Source organism: Pseudorca crassidens, chromosome 17, assembly GCF_039906515.1.
Source record: "Pseudorca crassidens isolate mPseCra1 chromosome 17, mPseCra1.hap1, whole genome shotgun sequence".
NCBI classification, from domain to species: Eukaryota; Metazoa; Chordata; class Mammalia; order Artiodactyla; family Delphinidae; genus Pseudorca; species Pseudorca crassidens.
Window position 1 is genome coordinate 65,291,689 of NC_090312.1, and position 19,206 is coordinate 65,310,894.

Genomic DNA, 19,206 nt, shown 5'->3' on the forward strand with positions numbered 1-19,206 from the left:
CCGGCACGGAGACCCCATGGTATGTAGAATTATGTTACAATCAACTACCCCACTCCTCCAGCCTCCTGGCATTTTATATCAGTTGCTTCCTCAAGCAACACAAATCCACTAATGCTTTAATTTGTGACACTGCTAACTGGTATTAACAGATTATGACTATGAAATGCCCTTGCATTCATACTGGCACAGGCAGATGAGATGTCCATCATCGTAGAGCAAAACGCTCTAGGTCACACAAACATGTAACACTGTCCTATGTTTTTTACTTGAGCACAAACCTCCAAAGGTTTATATACACTTATGTGCGCTCACAGAACATCATCCTTAGATAACCAAATGTTGGAGGCTCAGCCCAGGCAGGGCAGGAAACTTCTATTCTGCACTGATCTATATGCATCATCTGGACTCAAGTAACTGATCTAGTCAATCAAATTAATAGAAAGATCTTGAAGTGATTGGTTTGATTTTTTTTTTTTTTCGGTACGCGGGCCTCTCACTGTTGTGGCCTTTCCCACTGCAGAGCACAGGCTCCGGACGCGCAGGCTCAGCGGTCATGGCTCACGGGCCCAGCCGCTCCGCAGCATGTGGGATCCTCCCGGAACGGGGCACGAACCCGCGTCCCCTGCATCTGCAGGCGGACTCTCAACCACTGCGCCACCAGGGAAGCCCTGGTTTGATTTTTTTTTAAGCAAATAACTCAGTTATTTCATTAGCTTGCTCTTTCAGTTGGTGGGAAGAGGGATTGTTTTATCTGGGTCTTTTGTGGGACACAGGTTATATGGCCAGTGGGACTCAGATACAGTTTGGCATTGGCATTTTACAGTAGATCAGGGGTCAGCACAGAACTGATTGATTATTTCAAGTTGATCTACAAAAAAAAAAGGTATTTCTTTATGAAATAGACAAAGATCTAGTCTTTAACATGCAAGTGGTTAAATACAATAAATTTTCCAGGGTTGTGTGTTCTGACAATATAGTTTCTGTTGCTTATGAAATTGATCACTGTATTTACTTGCTTCTTTTTAGCACTGGTTGTCATTGTAGGTTCCAGTGCATCTGTATTAGATGCTATATTTGGGAGAAAAGAAAAGTACAGATATCATTAAAAGAAAATTGTCAAATTATAGATGAAACAATACATGGTTCTCTCTCATAAACAAGATAAAGTGATATACAAACATACATACACACATCTATACCTACACACACACACACACACACACACCCCTCATACACAACCCACACACATACACTTATATCCACGTCTATGGCGAGAAAGAAAGAGAATATGCAAAACTCCAAAAACCAAACCTCAGGATCTGCCTTCCTAGAATAGCAAGAAAATGAGAAATTGCAGAATCATTACAGAGAGCTACAAATGAGCATACAACCCAGCAAGCCTGTGGAAGCTGACTCTCCTGAGACCTGTAAGATTCCTGTTCAGAAAACAGACTATATATCTGCTGCCTGGGGATATCTTTGTGTACGAGGAGAGTGGATTTCTGCAACTATGATGAGGCAACGCATGATTCCAAAAATTTACCAGCAAAGATGTTCCTCCAAAATTCAATCCAGGGGCCTTAGATTTTTTTTTTTTTTTTTAACCGACATCTGGACTGAGAGAGTAGTTTCTTGGCCCGACAGTTCACTAAAGTGCCAGACTTTCAGCAAAAAAACAGCTGTTTTGTGCAGAAAGGTTTTCTTTATAAAGGTTTGTCATTTTTCCTACTGAAATGGGATTTTTTTTTTTTTTGTATATCAAAACAGGTCAGACTTTTGTCCTTAGGGGCAAAATCAGGAGCAAGACAGAGGGCTATGCCTTCCACGACTTCCTCAGACAGAGTACGCAGGACTGACAGACTCTAGCAAAGTCTTAGCCCATGAACAGAGAGAACACAAGGGACAGCGGAAGACACGGCTTCCTCTTCTGAACAAGGAGGTACAGATGCTAGTGCAGCCCAGCTCAGTACACCCTCCACAGTCACTACCGTTTCAGGAGTCTTCAGATCGACGGTGACTTTCACAGCCCACTAGTCCAGTGATCCTCAAATCCGACAGATGATCAGTATCATCCATTTAAATGAAGAGATCCCGGGTTGCACCCCGCCCCCAGAGGTGGTAGCTTTGGCGTCAGTATGTTTTGAAAGTTCCTACAGGGAATCTCATGTTCACCTTTAGTTCATTCAGCCTTCCACACACATTCTGCACAAATCCGTCAACTGGATATGCAGCCGTTTCCAGAATGTCTTTTCACAAAAATGTTTCCTGACCCCACACCCCCACCCCACAACAAGTTCAAAAGTGCTTGCACTCTGATCAAATCTCACTGGTAAATAAATGCTTTTTTCTACAGGACAGCCGATACCTAGCAGAGTCAATTCAGTTCAGCCCCGGCTACTTTTCTAAATACCTCAATACAGGGTCTCATTCAAATTCTTCACTTTCTTTCAAGAGTAGAGGAAGAGTTTGATTTACACAAATACCTATGTACTAATGACACAAATAAACGTGCCAGATCAAAAACAACTACTTATATTATTTGTTCACAAAGGTAAATAATTGTTTCTTTGCCTCATACGTGATTCTGCGTTTAATGCTTGTCTCCTCCACTAAACTGTAAGCTCTACCAGAGCAAAAGGCCTGTGTCTGCCTTGTTTGTTGCCATATCCTTATTCCCCAGCACAGGGCCTGACAGAGTGTGCTATCAAAAGATTAAGTGACATGATTAGTCAAATAAGTAAATAAAGAACAGGGGATTCAGAGATGTGGTTTAGCTATTTCTCTCTATACAATTATTACCCTGCTTCCTGTTTACAAGAAAAATACATAAACATATATCTGCAGATTAAACAAAACAATGGAAAATCTGAAACCTGATAAATACGTGCAACTACCTCAGCAATTTAAGATGAAATACTTGTTAAAGCTCAGAATAAATTCAGCTCTAAGAATGACAGGTGATTACGTGTAGACCAGATCTCAACGACCATTAAGTTAATGCTGACTTTCTAATCATAATGGTAACTCGGTACCCATTTTACAGATGAAAAAATTGTGGCAGCAGCCAAAAGGCAGAAACGAATTAATGCCAGACACAGAAGCTTTAAACATTCATTTTTCAGCTGTGTGAGCTCCACTTACTAGTACACATTTGCACATTCACGTTTGGCAGATTTGAAAAGTGGTATTTAAAAGTGTCATACAGAGTTCCTTTTCTGCGGGCAAACTTCTAAGAAAGAATGGATATTGAATTTAAAGCACATAAAAGGATACACAAATAGTTATTTTCTCTGAGCTATATTTACCCATATTTAAGTTGATGAGTATAATATAGCTACATTCCTCTTCAAAGCAAATTTCAATTGAAGGCCAGTTGGAGAAAGTTAAGAATGGCTTTTCAGGAATGACAGACAAGTCCTAGATATAGTAATGTAACCAAGTGCACTCACAGAAATTAAAAAGGGAAGTGTCTTACCAATAATAAGAAAAGAAGAAATTATCTCCAAGTACAAAGAGCAATGCCAATGGAGTAGATGTGCTGACAAGACACGAGTAATATTTTCCACATATAAGAAAAGCTTTCATCTCAGAATGCGTTTTCAAAGCTATTTCTGTACCTTAATTAAGATCTCTAGAACTCACTGGAGTGTTTTTTTCTCCATTTACTAATATATTAACTAAGGCACAGAAATGCTTGCCAAAAACCACATAAAGAGTGAGAAAGTCAGCTGGATGCTTAAAGACAGAAAATGCCTAACTCTTTTAAAACTTTCTTGAGCTACAGAGGGCTGCAGGGAGATAGATGGGCATATCTTCCACTGCCTTTCTCTGAGACATCACCCCACACTCTCCCACCGCACCCCACCCCCAATATACTAATAATGGGAGGGCATCAAAAGTGATACCCACCTTGTCAAGGCTTATTAAGTTCATCAGTGTTCCTGGACGTAAGTGCTGAAATAGTCATCCAATCTTTCAGTCTCACTGTGTTTCAGACTCAAGAAAGCAGCTCTAGGGAATCTTTTAGCCTGAGACAATATGAGAGCTTATCATATTTTCTTGCGTAACTTTTCCTTAAAAACTTTTTTCAGAGTAAAACAGAAAGGAGAAATTATGCAATGTCATGTTCTAACAGTAGGAACACTGTCAGCCCAAGCCCTGACCTTACCCTACCCATGTAAACAGGAGGTCTCTGGAAACTGAAAACGTCAAGGTCAGTTGTAAGTGTTTGAATAAAATAGGATGATGCCTGAAATATCTACAGATAAAATATCAAGACCATTTACCACTGATTAATTAGATTAGCTATTAGAAACAAGTCTATTTTTGTTTTTGTATCTAGAAAAAGAAAGAGAATCTTTCTAGTTGGCAAAAAAAAAAAAAAAAAAAAACCGAGTAATGTTTCACTTTATCCACATCTTTACTACTCTGAAAACATAAAAATCATGCTCACAAAACATCACATAGGTGGAGAGTGGGAGGCAAGAGGGAGAGAAAATTTAAATTATACTGTTACTGTGCATTATTTTTCACATTATTTTTCAACAATGGGACATCTTGTGTGGAAACAAACAGCTACTTTTTCCAAGTTTTGCAAGGCAGGAATCTAATTTCTTCTGTAAATGCCACAGGAAATCTAAATATTAACTTTCTGGATGACACAAAGGAGTAAACATTGCTAAAACGTGTTATATAGAGGACTAAAAATGTCCCTACAAACTTCTGGAATTCAGAAAAACTGTTAGGGACAATTCACAAGGGAAAATAAAGCGCAGCTAAAACACATTGTATGGTTTCTTCGAAAACCTGCAGAGCTTCTTGAGGACGGGAACTGCTTCATACACCCTCTGTGTCTGTTTTATTCACTAGCACAGTGAAATGAGGACAAACAAGCTTTTGTGTGTTACTAACACACCAATCTAACAAAATGTGTTTCAGTAATTATCATAAAATATACCGATTTTTAAATCAATATGGAGAATTCAGTTCATAAACATTTTTCAAAGAACACTGTATAAACCAAATAATGGTTTACATTCTGACATAAAAAAGAACTAAAAACTATGTAATGTTATCAGTGATCTTTCTAATTTGCCAGCCCTCACTACCCCCTCCCAAAGTCTCTAAATCTCTATCCATCTCATCATTACTTCTTTTCTGTCCCTCTCAGAGGATGTCCTTCCCAAAGATCAGCTATTATAGTTATACTCTTACACGCCACAAATAAGGCCTTCCTTTCCAGGCATATTTCTCAATGTATCTTCACTGGGACAAAGTGTCCTCTTTAAGACGGTGGGTGCTGGAACCAGTCAATCCAAGTATAAATCCTGACTCAGCTGGCACTGTTACCAGCTATGTGACCTTGGATAAATTAATTAAGCTTTCATCGTCTTAGTTTCTTCATCTTCAAAATGGGTATAATAATAATGCCTACTTAATAGGTTTGCTGTTAGAATGAAATGAGTTCATATATTTAAAGAACTTAGAAGATTACCTGCCACCTAATAAGTGCCCAATAAATGTTCAAATTTTTCTCACTGCACTTGTTGGCCATGGAGCAGAAGATGAATAAAGAGCATCAGAAGAGTGATAAACATGTGTAATATTTGTTAAAGGGAAAGGGAAAAGAAGCTGATCAGGTATAAATAAGAAGTGACCAGCAGTACTGAGTCCAGTTAATGTCAGTGATTGCTCTTTTGGGAATTCCACTTCTAGGTATAAGCCTAAGAGAATGAAAACACATGTCCACACAAAAACCTATCCACAAATGTTCATAGCACCATTATTCATCATAGCCCAAAAGTGGAAACAACTCAAATGCCCATCAACTGATGAGAGGATAAATAAATGTAGTTTATCCACGCAATGGAAATTCCATAATAAAAAGGTATGAAGTTTTTATTATTATTTTATTATGAAATTCCATAATAAAAAGGTATGAAGTACTGATTCATGCTACAATATGGATGAATCTCGAAAACATGCTCAGTGGAAGAAGCCAGTCACAAAGGACCATGCATAGTATGATTCCATTTTTATGAAATGTTGAGGATAACCAAGTCTATATAGACAGAAGGCAATTAGTAGCTGCCTAGGGCTGGGACAGGGGAGGTTGGGATTATTGAGGGGGGAGGGTAAATGGCACAGGATTTCTTTTTGGAGTGTTGAAAATGTTCTGAAATCAATTGTGGTGATGATGGCATAATTCTGTGACTATTCTAAAAAACGTTTAATTAGATGCTTTAAATGGGTGAATTTCGTGGTACATGAATTAAATCGCAACAAAGCTGTTGCAGATTTTAAAAAAAAAAGCAGCAAGAAACCAGAATACAATGGCCTCAACATTCACTGCACTGCCCACATGGTAGGTTTTGTACTTTAGTTCTTTTAGTTCCTCCCTTTTCTATATTAGAAATGATTTCTTGAGACTTTTACTCACATTTTCCTAAATAATTTCATGCTTAATTATTGAGATTGCTGTCTTATTTCATCATTTTCCCCTATGGACATTGACAGTTGATCAATTTAAGAAGATATTTGTTCTGATTACCTAATTCCCTGAATTTCAAGGATACTTTTGAGTCTAAGTGTCTTGTATCTGTTGTGACTTTAAGGCAAAGAAAAGAGTAGAGTACTAATTAGATAGATATTAATTCGAGAAACTCCTTGCTTTAAAAGAGAACTTTTCAAAAGACTTAGTGCTCAAGCCTTTGTAAAAGGATACCTGCTCCAATGGTGGGACTAGGACCTGCCTTCTATAAGGTGAAAAAAGGCTAAGTGTGCTCCCCCAGTTGGTAAGGCCATTTACTTTCTGGAGCACCTATCGCTTTTACCAAATCATAACCTGTTCCATGAACCTTTGATTAGTCATGTGTACATACAGAACTGATTTCAGGGCTTGTGGACGAGTCTTGCACAACATCATCAAAGGTTTATTACCTCTAGGGACTGAGAACACTTACAATTTGCAGGAAGAGATTTCTGAGTTCTACTTTAAAACAAAATAAATAGGCGTTAATGATTAACTCATAATCTTCAACAATTTTTGAAAATAAGTCTTCGTATACTGTATTCTCACTCATTTCTCTCTCTCACATACACACAGACACACACACACGCGCGCGCACGCACAAGCATGCAATTTGTTTCAGGGTTTGAGCAAAATAGGTATAGGTAGGTCTCCTTGGATACATACTGAAAACATCACTGGAGTAGTGGCATCTTGACTTTATAATCACCAAACACGTGAGAACTGAATATATCCACATTCTTCTATACCCACTGATAAAGAATTAAATGGTTCACTTTTTAGAAAAGCGTTCACAGACTTTAAAAAAAATCAATTTCGATGTAATTCTGTATCAATGCTTTTCCAGTAAGTTATGAAGCCATTACTTTTAAAGGGGTTGCAGTTCTACAGGAAGAAATAAAATGACCTAGTACATGCTACAGGAACTTATAAGTAAATGTTATACCTGAGAGTCTATTTTGAAACATACATCTAAGTAAATACCGACACTATTAAGCAATAGGAAAGTTTTGCATTTCTGACTTAAAGGATGGTAATTCTATTGCCAAGTTAAGAATGAATACTCTAAAAACTAAAGAATTCTTCATAAAACCCATCTTAGTTTTTCTACTATTTAAGGAATTAACAGAGCCAGAGACTCTATTTCTCTGGGAAAAAAAAAAGTTATTTATGAATTCTCTTTGGATCTATTTTTAAGGAATTTGGTTATGAGCCTGGGGAGTACCTTCTCAGGAAATACTCATGATGGAAAAACTTGGTACGATGGTTCCATCCAAATAGGCTTTTTTTAATTACTTAATTTGCTAATAAAAATTATAATAAACCAAAACAAATACATTAAACCACAACTTGCTTTTAGTCAAATTCTTTCTCAAAAGACATTGAGGAGCCTCTGTTTAAAAAGCGGTGATGGTATCTCATAGTAAGTAGGAGCGCGTTTTCTCCCTTCCAAATTTTGTGTAATATCAATTCACGAAATGAAATAAATTCTGAAAGGTATATTCCGCTGTTTACATATTTTCCATTTTAGCATGTTAATCTTATTTTAAAAAATGACACTATTTATTTGGTGTAAATTGGGGAATCATTCTCCCCTTCCCTCATGTCTGGTGTCACCTGCCCTGTTACTTAGTGGTAAGTGCTGAATATATGTTGAGTTTAAAGGAGATACTTTGTAAACTGACACTCTTCCAGAGGTGATGGCAATCAGACTTGCTACCTGATTTCCCACAACTGAACAATGAATGACTTCAGGCTCTAAGGACACATGCTAGTATTAGTTTCAGGCCTGCCAAATAAATAGTTAGAAATAGTTAAAGTCTTTAAAAGATACTGCCCATCATAATTATCCAAATGTCCTTGCATCCTTTACACACACCAGCTTTGGTATTGGGAGCTTCTCTCCTGCTAACAGTTCGGTCACTTCAAAACTAAGACTATTCTTACTTTCCATTAAAAGAATATTTCATTAATGAGTACGGTCAACTGCATTGGTGTCAATGACTGAGAATTTTTTGCAGGATCGGTAGCCAGATTCAGGAAGGCAAGCTTTCCTCAAGCATCTCTAAGGGAAGTCCATGTCAATAGTTCTAAAAAGATGTGGGCCGGTTGCTTGGAATCATTAGCAAAATTGCGAGGAGGAGAGAGAGGAAGGGAGTGCATGAGAAACCTATGGTGGAAAGAAAATTCCTGGAAGCTTGGAACAAAATGAATCGAAGTAAGAAGTAAAAGATACAAGTTTAAAAAATAATAGGGCTTCCCTGGTGGCGCAGTGGTTGAGAGTCCGCCTGCCGATGCAGGGGATGTGGGTTCGTGCCCCGGTCCGGGAGGATCCCACATGCCGCGGAGCGGCTGGGCCCGTGAGCCATGGCCGCTGAGCCTGCGCGTCCGGAGCCTGTGCTCCGCAATGGGAGAGGCCACAGCAGTGAGAGGCCCGCGTACCGCAAAAAAATAATAATAATTCAAAACAAGATAAGTTTTTAAAAATGCTAGTTACGTAGCAAATGAATAGGACTTTCTCCAGTAGTTATAAGGATGTCAGGAAGAGGGAAGAGGAGACTCAGGTCCTGGGCAGAGAGCAGACTGTGCTTTACTTGTTGCTATGTAGGAAGTTAAATGCTTAGGGAGGCACATTCCATCTTTCAGGTCAGCAGGGTACCATTTAGTACATTACTTCTGAAGTACCCTGGTGACCTGAATGAATTAAGGCAGCTTCCAAAGGTGCTTAACTTGCAAACACTGAGAGCTCAGGCACTCGAAGTGATAAATATTCTATGAGTCCTTTACTATTTAATATACCAAACACCCCAAAATGCCAGCAAAAGGAAAGTTTCTTTAAAGGGAAAGAATTCTGTTGTGATAGGAAAGAGTCAGGTAACAGTTTGAACCAGCAGTCTCTCCTTCGGGCTTGGAGATGCCCGCAAGAGGTGTAAGTTCATCACGCCAGTTGACTGCAATCGTGGGTGCAAACCCTACCAGCCAGCTCTTACGTTACATTGCATCTGCAGTGTCTTTAAGGGAATCTGTAACTTGAAGGGATAAAGGTGGGCTCCAAAATAACTAACCCTGGACAAAACCGTCATTTGTCTCTGAGGCCCCCAGCCCTTCTCTTCCTTTTGCATTCCCTGTTCTTCCTGTTCTCAAGTATTACAACAAAACGTTTTCATTAGCAAAGCTTTATACTGTAGGTGAAGGCTTGGGTTGAAAAGAGACCAGAGTGAGAACCCCAGCACGTGCTCTTACTATCTGTGAGGACTTGAACAAGGAGTTTTGCTCTGAATCTCAGTTTCCTCATATGTCTTAATGGGAAAAACAACCTATAACTGTTGGGAAAAGTAAATGAGATAATGCACATAAAATGCTTTAACTTATGATTGTTGTTCAAAAAGTTGTGCCATTGATAAATGGATAAGTCAAGTATCAATACAGTTTCACTGACAACAGACTGGCATCAGAAGAAGGGGTATTTTTGGTGAGATTCTTTCCAATAGCTTGTAAATCATACAAAGACAGTCAATTACCAACTCTAGCTATAAATGAGGCTCTTCTCGACACAAGACACATAATCATGGACTGAAAATCAGTATGTGAAACTTTTAAAGCTTTCCTCCCAAACTCGAATTAAGCAATACAGTTGGACTTATCAATAGCTCATTTCTTTCCATCCTCAGCACTGCATTCCACTAATTTTTATCAGCAGATATCCAGGGACAAAGAATTCTTCAACCCTAACCGTCCTCCACACAACTCCCTAAAAATTGAGTAATCAGAAAATATAACCCTAACATTTATCCCTTAAGCAACAAGGAGAGAGAAGTGTATATTCTATGCTTCCTAATATTTCCAATGAAAGAAAGTATTTAGGAAAATCTGTATCAATAAAATATTGAGAATATGGTCTCAATACACATTTATATTTACATATACATATTTAATATATGTACGTATTATAGTGAAAGCTGCAGAAGTACTTTCCCTTTAGGAAACCTAGAGTGTTAATAAAATATTATAAAACCGAGTGAAATGAAATGTCGCCACATGTAAGTGTTATTTGTGATAATACAGAACTGTCATTACAATAATTTACCTTTAAGCAGAATTCTCGACAGTACTGCAGACTGAAGTTAGAAAGATCTTCCAAGACTCAGACTAAAGTAGCATCCTGGTTCTACAAGGGAATTGACTGAAGTTATAATCTGACACATTTTGCATTCTTTTTTTTTTTTGTGGTACACGGGCTTGTCACTGCTGTGGCCTCTCCCGTTGTGGAGCACAGGCTCCAGACGCGCAGGCTCAGCGGCCATGGCTCACAGGCCCAGCCGCTCCGCGGCATGTGGGATCTTTCCGGACCGGGACACGAACCCACGTCCCCTGCATCAGCAGGCGGACTCTCAACCACTGCGCCACCAGGGAAGCCCCATTTTGCGTTCTTTAGTAAGTGGTTCTCTTCTTCATTTTCTAGGCAATGCATCAGTGGCACCATCCTCATGTTTAAAGAACAACATAAATGTTCCAAGAAATAGAAAAGCTCTATCCTGCTCTGTAATTCCCACCGTAACCTTTGTCTGAAACTGACTAACAAAGTTGTACACTGCAAGAGAGCAATGAGTCAGCCAAGATATACAAGTGACATTGTTCTACATCTACTGATGACCCAAGAAAGGAGTCACACTCAGCCTTTTGACCAACCATTGTTGAAAAAAAGCATGGAAGTTTTCAAGGGCTAGTATATGGATTCAACCCTTAATTTGATTAATGTCCCTGCCACATTGGAAGAACAGAGTGAGTTAGGAAGCATCACCTTAGAGAAGATGGTTTGTATCCTTCCTCATTAATGGGACACAACCTCCATAAACAGAGACATTTAAAAATCTGGCCCAGAGGAAGTGCTTAATGAACGTTTCTGTATTTATTAGAAGTAGAACTTGGGATGTCATTTGGGCATTCTGCAAACAGAACGTCAATCACCATACTCCTCCTCGGTTACAGAATCTTCCTAACGGGTTCCTGGGGGCTGAGCCTCCATCGTTGTTCCTCTTTTGAATAATCATATCATCATAAGCTCTCCCGCAATACACTGATAATTTGGGGGGAAGAAGTGCCTTTGAAGGCTTGAATTATCTGAATAATGAACAAATCTCCACGTCTAATTGCACTCAGCCTAAGCAGAGGCTCAGACTCCAAGCGAACTTGGAAAAGCATTTCTAGTAGATTGCAGGCCGGCCAGATGTTCTGGAAGCAGAACCGTGGTCATTATGCACATGCCAGCTCCACCCACCCACCCCCCGCCGGGCAAAGACCCTTTCGGCAGAGCAAGGCCTGCTTAACATATGACTCTGGCCGCCTTACCGCGTGGCGTCCTAGGACCCATCTGAACATTTCAGCGATTTTAAACGAGCTCCACTGACAGGGATGGTTACGTGGAAGCCAAAGAAACAGACAGGGGGAGCACGTTCATTATGAGATATAACAACTTTGTCTGCATTCCCTAAATGACCTCAGGTTGGGGGACACATAGGGATTTATTAATTTGGGTTAAATCATACCTACACTTCACATGAGACAGAATGAGCACAAGTTATACAAAAACAGTAACATAAATCCCGAAGTCTGAGTTGACATGGTCCTGGAGTGAAATGAATGGTAGTGCCAGAGTTTTTACTGCTTCTCTGAAGTGGAGGGTTGGGTGTGATGTGTGTGTGGGGTGTGTGTGTGTGTGTGTGTGTGTGTGTGTGCGTGTGTGTATCCGGAAGAAGGGAAATGCAGGAAGCTCTTAGGGTGGGGCACCGCCCTATCACAACCCCATCCCTGATGTAACCACCGTCCCCCCTCACACATTAGAAATTCCTCCCGGTCAAGCGGTTCCTTTAAAACCAAATGCACCTTGGGAAAGATCTGAAAGTCATTTACACCTTTGGATGCACTACTCTGCTTTTATGAAAAAGGCTTCTTTCCTCCTTAATGAAAGGAATGCTCATTTCCTTTGGGGAATTAGATGGGTAATCTCACAACACGGAGTACTTCCATGAAGAGAAGTTCTAGATGAGAAAACAGTAAGGATTTCAGCAAAAGAGAGAAGAGAATAACGGCGTGTGCCTGATGTGTGGGGAGATGGTAGCACTAGTTAAGGAAAGACGTGTCAGAAATAAAATAAGAGGATTCCAATGACACGCTTTGCTTTCTTTAAATTTCGTCTGGGTTTGTTAACAATTTCACACATTAAAAATCATTTTATCTATCCTGACATGGATGTAATAAGTTGTTAATACCTGGTCTAAAGTAATCCTTCTAGGGATTGGTATGTATCAATATATATCTCTATATATGTGTATCTATCTATCTATTATGTATCTGGATAGACAGATATTTTTGGTCATTTCTTCCTAGTGGAATACGAACAGGGTTCTCAGCTCCTAATGTAGTATATATTTCTCGCCATGTGAATGCAGTGAGAATGCCCATATTTGTGCTGGAGTAGCCGTGTTCCAACACATGGCTGTGCTTCAGTAAATGTCAAGCTTAAAAACAGAAGTAGACATAGTAGTAGGGCTGGCCAATTACATTGTGATCTGAAAACACTAGTGATTTATTAGTTGCTATTAGCTAACCAGCTGACCTCTATTTGATCTGTATATTTATTAGTTATAAGTATTAGGCAAGCATGTATTTTTCTACTACAGAAACTGGTTTTCTCAACCTCTGCCTTGTCTTTTTATATGAGAATACAACAGAATAATTTGAGTTGTCATTACTTTTTTAAAAAATAAATCCTGCAACTGAAATTAAATTTCACACTGCATTTCAACCTTGAAAGGAACAGAAATCTGAAACTAACACAAAAAGTGCAAAATTTTCCATCTTCACGTTAATGTTTAGCAACAGAAAAAAAGAACTTTGGTTTATCTCTGAAAACAGCTTTCTTCATCTAAACAAATGACTAGAATAAGATTAAGAAAAACCTATTTTGTTTTTTTAGATACACACACATATTCCAATTTCCTTTTGCACAATGACTTTTATGCATATGGGTACCACGCAATCTCCTAACCTCTTTTACCATCGCACTGGGACAATGACAGTTCAATAATTGAGATGGTACATATCGGGTATATTTGATTTTAAATTGCAAAGTTGGGCTCAGGCCTATTGAAATGAAAATGCTTGTAATTCTTTATTAATTCCAAACTGATTGGGTTATTATTTCCTACCAGTTAAAAAAAAAAGAAAAAGCTGAAAAGGCAGGTGAAGCTAATTATTCCATTTTTTATTTCCTTGCCACATACTTTGCCCAGCGTGGTTTTTGCATTCTCTTCTGTGACCCTCCCCGGCACCTTGATTTTAGTTCTTAACCCGGATTCTTTCATCCATAACATGGATAATGAGAAAACTCCAAAAATATTCCTTGGGGGAATGTTACACTAAAAGTTACCTAGGACTAAATCCCACATGTCGTCCTTTGCTCACCATGGAGACAAGAGATTCATTCACTGCCCTCAGACAATTTGAAATCCAAATATGAAAACAGCATTATGGAATTCAGACAGATGATTCTCCTTCACAACTAGCAGATGCAGGAAGAAAAAAAAAAACTAGTATAATTAAACTTTTGACTTTGAACCAGCGAAGCTGTGAACACCTCACTTAAAAATACAATATAATATCATCGAAGCAGCTAAAGCACAGGTGTGGCAAGCTTATTGCATGCCCTGCACAGGATGGTGATCAACCAATCAGCTGGCCAGAAAAGTCTCGGTCATTCTAAGGCAAGAATAAGGTAAACTGTAAATCTGAAATATTACCAGAGTCTTATTTGTTCTTTCTCAGTTGGAACATGTAGTGCTAAGTGGTTTTCATTGAATCTTTTTACTGGACACTTTAGAAAAGGATTGAGATCATTTAAGGGGTAGACCAAATTGCAGTGCATTCTTTTTTTAATGAGGGTTGGAAGTAAAGGAGTTTCTTTAATATGTCTCAGTTCATGCATTAGTCCATTATTCATCTTACAAATATTTATTGAGGATTCATTATGTGAATATCAATCGACAGAAATTTGTAAAGGATGCAGAGGCTTGAAATTGGGAAAACATAATCAAATCTAATAAAGTGCTTAGCTGAGAACACTGTGTTGGCATTATATACAGATGCACGCACACATACACACACACACACACACACACACACACACTTTACCTTGCAACACTGATTGTAGCCATCTATGCATTCAATACTTATTAACCTCACCTTAAACACACTTTCAGACGTTAAAAGAGAAGATTAAGGTCAATCTGCAGTTCCTTTTTTTTTTAAACTCTTTTGCGGTACGCGGGCCTCTCACTGCTGTGGACTCTCCCGTTGCGGAGCACAGGCTCCGGACGCGCAGGCTCAGCGGCCATGGCTCACGCGCCCAGCCGCCCCGCGGCATGTGGTATCCTCCCAGACCGGGGCACGAACACGCGCCCCTGCATCGGCAGGCGGACTCTCAACCACTGCGCCACCAGGGAAGCCCTGCAGTTTCATTTTATCGTTTGAATTTCCTAGCCCAATTTTGCTTCATCTTTAAAATTTCCAGAGGAAAAGAGTATCAAAATTTAATAGTGCTTACTGCTTCAGAGAAGTTTGCCTGAAGAAAGGAGTAAGCTTTTCTTAACAATAACAAAATTCCTTTAAAAAAAAAAATCCTAAGGTAAAGAATACTGCCAGAAAATGAACACAGCTTTGTTTGTTTTTGCAGTCATCGTTAGCAATAGACATAAAGGTATTCTTTTTCTGAGTCCATATGGAAAAATCATCAACACATTCTGCCCCTGGGTTCTTTGCCAAAATACCGTAACCCACAAGCCTTCTACCTTAAACATGAAAGGAAAGGTGTTGTTCTGGTCAAATAAAGAAATAATTTTTACTAGCATACGTCTAATGTTAAAGCTGCCTAAATCCTGCCAAATACATTAAAACAACATCTGTAAAACAGATTTTCATTAAATTGATCAGGTTAAAGTTAAGCAGCTAGGCAGATGATGCTTTTAAGCTACCCCTTAACCTTTAACCTTTAACCTCCTTAAACTGGAATAAGGACACACACATCTTTGAGGTAATACTGCTTCAGGCTGACCATGCAAGTGGTAAGTGGCCTATTCAAATTGCCCCGACAGATCCCCACATTTGGAGTGTTATGAATCAATATGCTGTCAATGAGGAGAAGAGCTGTTTACTCCCAGCTCTGTATTTGTCTTTTAACTGCTACTTGTCACTTTCCCTTGAAGTCTGAATAATTCACAATGCAAAATGATGTAAATTAAACTCCTAATGAAAATGAATTTTATCTAGGCGATTATTATCTAGTCATTAGCTCAGACACCATTTTAAGTCTAATTTTAATATTTTCGCCATATTACAAACCATCATTTTTTTTTCCAGGCCTAGGCCAATTTGTTAGGGTCTCATTTAAAAGCAATTAATGTTACTTATGGAGCAATTTTATTTTGCCGACACAAGCCGACCAAGCTTGCTAATATCCTCATTACTGCACTTGAAAATCCTCTGGATCTGACTCACTCAGTTCCTGTAAATCAGTTTAGAAACAGCATCCTCAACACATTGCTACTCCGGAGGAACTTTTCTAGTGACTTCTAGAAAGAATGAATGCTCCTTGAAGGCTAATGCAAAATAATATAGTTCAATTGCCCAATACCAAGTTTCAATGGCTCCAATGTTTATCTCTTCCATCTTCCTTTAATTCAAGGTAAGTTTGTTCAAAGTGTGTTTTTATTTGTTTGTTGACCATTTTTAGACACCACACCACAAGGACACTTGGGTATTTAAGAGATAAGCAAATAAAGAAGATGGGGGAAAAGTCAATTTATATATGACATAACATTTTTAAGGTAAGAGTACATATAGCCTTTGGTTCTGGGATCTAAAGCTCTCTCTGCTTTAAGGCCCTCTCTATAAGCAAGTTCAATCTCATCTGGTTGCTACACTTTCAAAGACAACATCCAACTCTCTCTGAAAAGGAACTTCAAGGGTAACCCTGACACCTAGCAAACTGCTCTACAGACAGTGAGGGTAGTCAATCCATACTCATGGAATGAATGGATAAACTTAATACACACATACACATGTGTAAATAATCGTCAATTAGATTAAATAACCTTTCCTGAGAAAATAAACAGGAACGCTCTACCTTTCTTTAGCTTCCCACATGATATTAATAAAACAGAAAATTTTGTACATTTATATCTTCTATTCACAACATGTTAATTTAAAGTGTTAGAGGGGCTGTGTGAATACAAACACAGTCATGAATATTCTACACAGCTCCCAGGGTCGAGATCTATTATTTATACAAACTTAATGTTTATTTTTTTTCTCCTAGGTGTTCTAAAAGTTTTAATAGTTCAGGTATCAGCAGAAGAAAAGTTGACAACTGAATGGCTGTCAACTGTTGCTGTAAAAGCTATGAATTATAATACAATTAATCCATTATATTACATTTGCAATACCATCAACTTAGAAGCTTTCCATCTTACGTCAGGGCCTGTACTCCCCTCAAACTGTATAACCCAAATCTAATGCTTTCATTATTGATCCACAGAGAGCCGATATTACAGGAACAACGTTACAAATTCTCACACCACGACTTTAGGTTTTCACGCTCAGTACATCAATCCAGGATTTGAACTTCAAGAAACAGTTCAAACAAATAGTGGCAGGCCAACCCAAATAAATAATTCTTGCCCCTGCTCGAGATAGCCACAATCTGCTCTTTTTGTGGTCTGTTTATAGTTCGAAAGAGCATTAGAAGAGCCATAGGTAGTATAGTCACTGGTTGCCTCCTGATAGTATAGTTATCACTGATTTCTAGTATAAATCAATAGATAACACTTGCAAAATGGATTTTGTAATCATATTTAGAGCTTGTTACGATGACTAATGGTTTGCAATATTTTCTGATTTTTTTTTTTTTTTTTTTTTTTTGTGGTACACGGGCCTCTCACTGCTGTGGCCTCTCCCGTTGAGGAGCACAGGCTCCGGACGCGCAGGCTCGGCGGCCATGGCTCACGGGCCCAGCCGCTCCGCGGCATGTGGGATCTTCCCTGACCGGGGCACGAACCCATGTCCCCTGCATCGGCAGGCGGACTCTCAACCACTGCGCCACCAGGGAAGCCCCTATTTTCTGAATTTTAGTATCCTCTGGACAAAAGAAGTTTTCAGAAGTTACCAAGTTATTCATCATAGAAATGAATCTGTTACATTTGTACATGAACCAAGACAATCCAGCCAATCCAGTACACAAACTGCAGAAAATAAATTAACCAGTAATTAGGGTTCAGAAAAAGTCAAGACAAGGTATGTAACAAATGATGTCCATCGCTTGCGTGTGTTCATTACATCCGTATATATATATATATTTTTCCCCTGTAATATTAAAAGTCTAGTTGCCATTCAATGAACATTTTTACCTGAGCCACACCCACTGAGAGGGTTAAAAACTTTACTAGCTGGGAAAAGTCATGCAAAATAACAACAGAGTTAAGTAGGAGACTGACAACTGATGCTAAGGGAGCGCGTGTGTTTTTACTCAATACCAACAGGAGCTTGCAGGGAAAAAAAACCCCAAAAACCACACATTGTGTTTGGATCATCCTTGTTTGTCACCAAACAAAAGATGATGCACTCACAAGGCAGCGCTACTTTTGTCCTCTGCTCTCTGGAGCCATTAATACTTAGCTAAGAGGGTTGCTATGTTGTTTTTGATCAATCAATAAAAGAGGTTTAAGAGTATTATTTTATATACAGAAACACTCAGAAAAGTGATTTTATTTCAGGGCAACCAGTAGAGTGATCAATCCCACGGAGATACGTGTAAAAGGGACATATGGCAAATCCTTTAAATATATTTTCCGATTCCATCTACTTCAACAGGCTCTGCATTTAGCAATGTGAAGCAGAAACTGTGGCTCTTGCCCTTCTATATTTTTTTTTTCCTCTCTTTTTTCCTTAACTTGCAGATTTGTGGTCCAAGCTCCAAAACAGTTAATTCCCTCCTCTACTCTGCGCCAACAGAAATGGATGACACTGCTTACCTTGTAGAGCTTCAGGGCTGCCTCGTGCCTGTGATTGGTGGTATGCAAGCGTAATTTATCCACGCTGTTGGTGTAGTAGTCACAGGCGTTACATTTTAGGTGAACAGGGTTGCCAATGGCAATGCACTTCAGCCTCCACTCATTGCTTTTGCCCCCTTCTTTAATGTGAGCCACCAGTTGATATTTCTGCATATGTTTATCAGTCTTGCAGTGGAGCTGGAAGTTGGCTTTGAGCTGAGTGTTGTAGTTACAGAGCTTGCACTGGTAGATATCTCCAATTACAGCCCTCCATTCCTCTTCTGGGAGGGAGCGCTCACTGCTCACATGCACGCTTAGGGCCTCCAGGCTGTCAGAGGTGAATTTGTTGCAAACAGCACACTGGAATAGCTTCAGCGCTGGGTCACTGATATAAGGTGACAGCTCTCCTGCAGTAAGGAGGGACAGGTCATCACCCATTAGCTGACCACTGGCAAGCCGGATTTCAGGCGGCAGCTCATTATTTACTACAGGAAAAAAAAAATTAAGAGGAAAAATAGAGACTGGAAAACACAGCGCACACAAAGGAATCTGTAAAATAAAGTCTTGACAAGGAAT

At 39.1% G+C, this 19,206-nt stretch overlaps 1 protein-coding gene across 1 annotated transcript in view; it reads right to left on the reverse strand.

The window, feature by feature from the left end:
- ZFHX4 (zinc finger homeobox 4) overlaps nt 1-19,206 on the reverse strand; it is a 181,854-nt gene that overhangs the window by 136,274 nt on the left and 26,374 nt on the right. Inside the window, 1 exon segment of the mRNA XM_067712024.1 lies at nt 18,613-19,115. Coding sequence (XP_067568125.1) covers nt 18,613-19,115 — 503 coding nt within the window.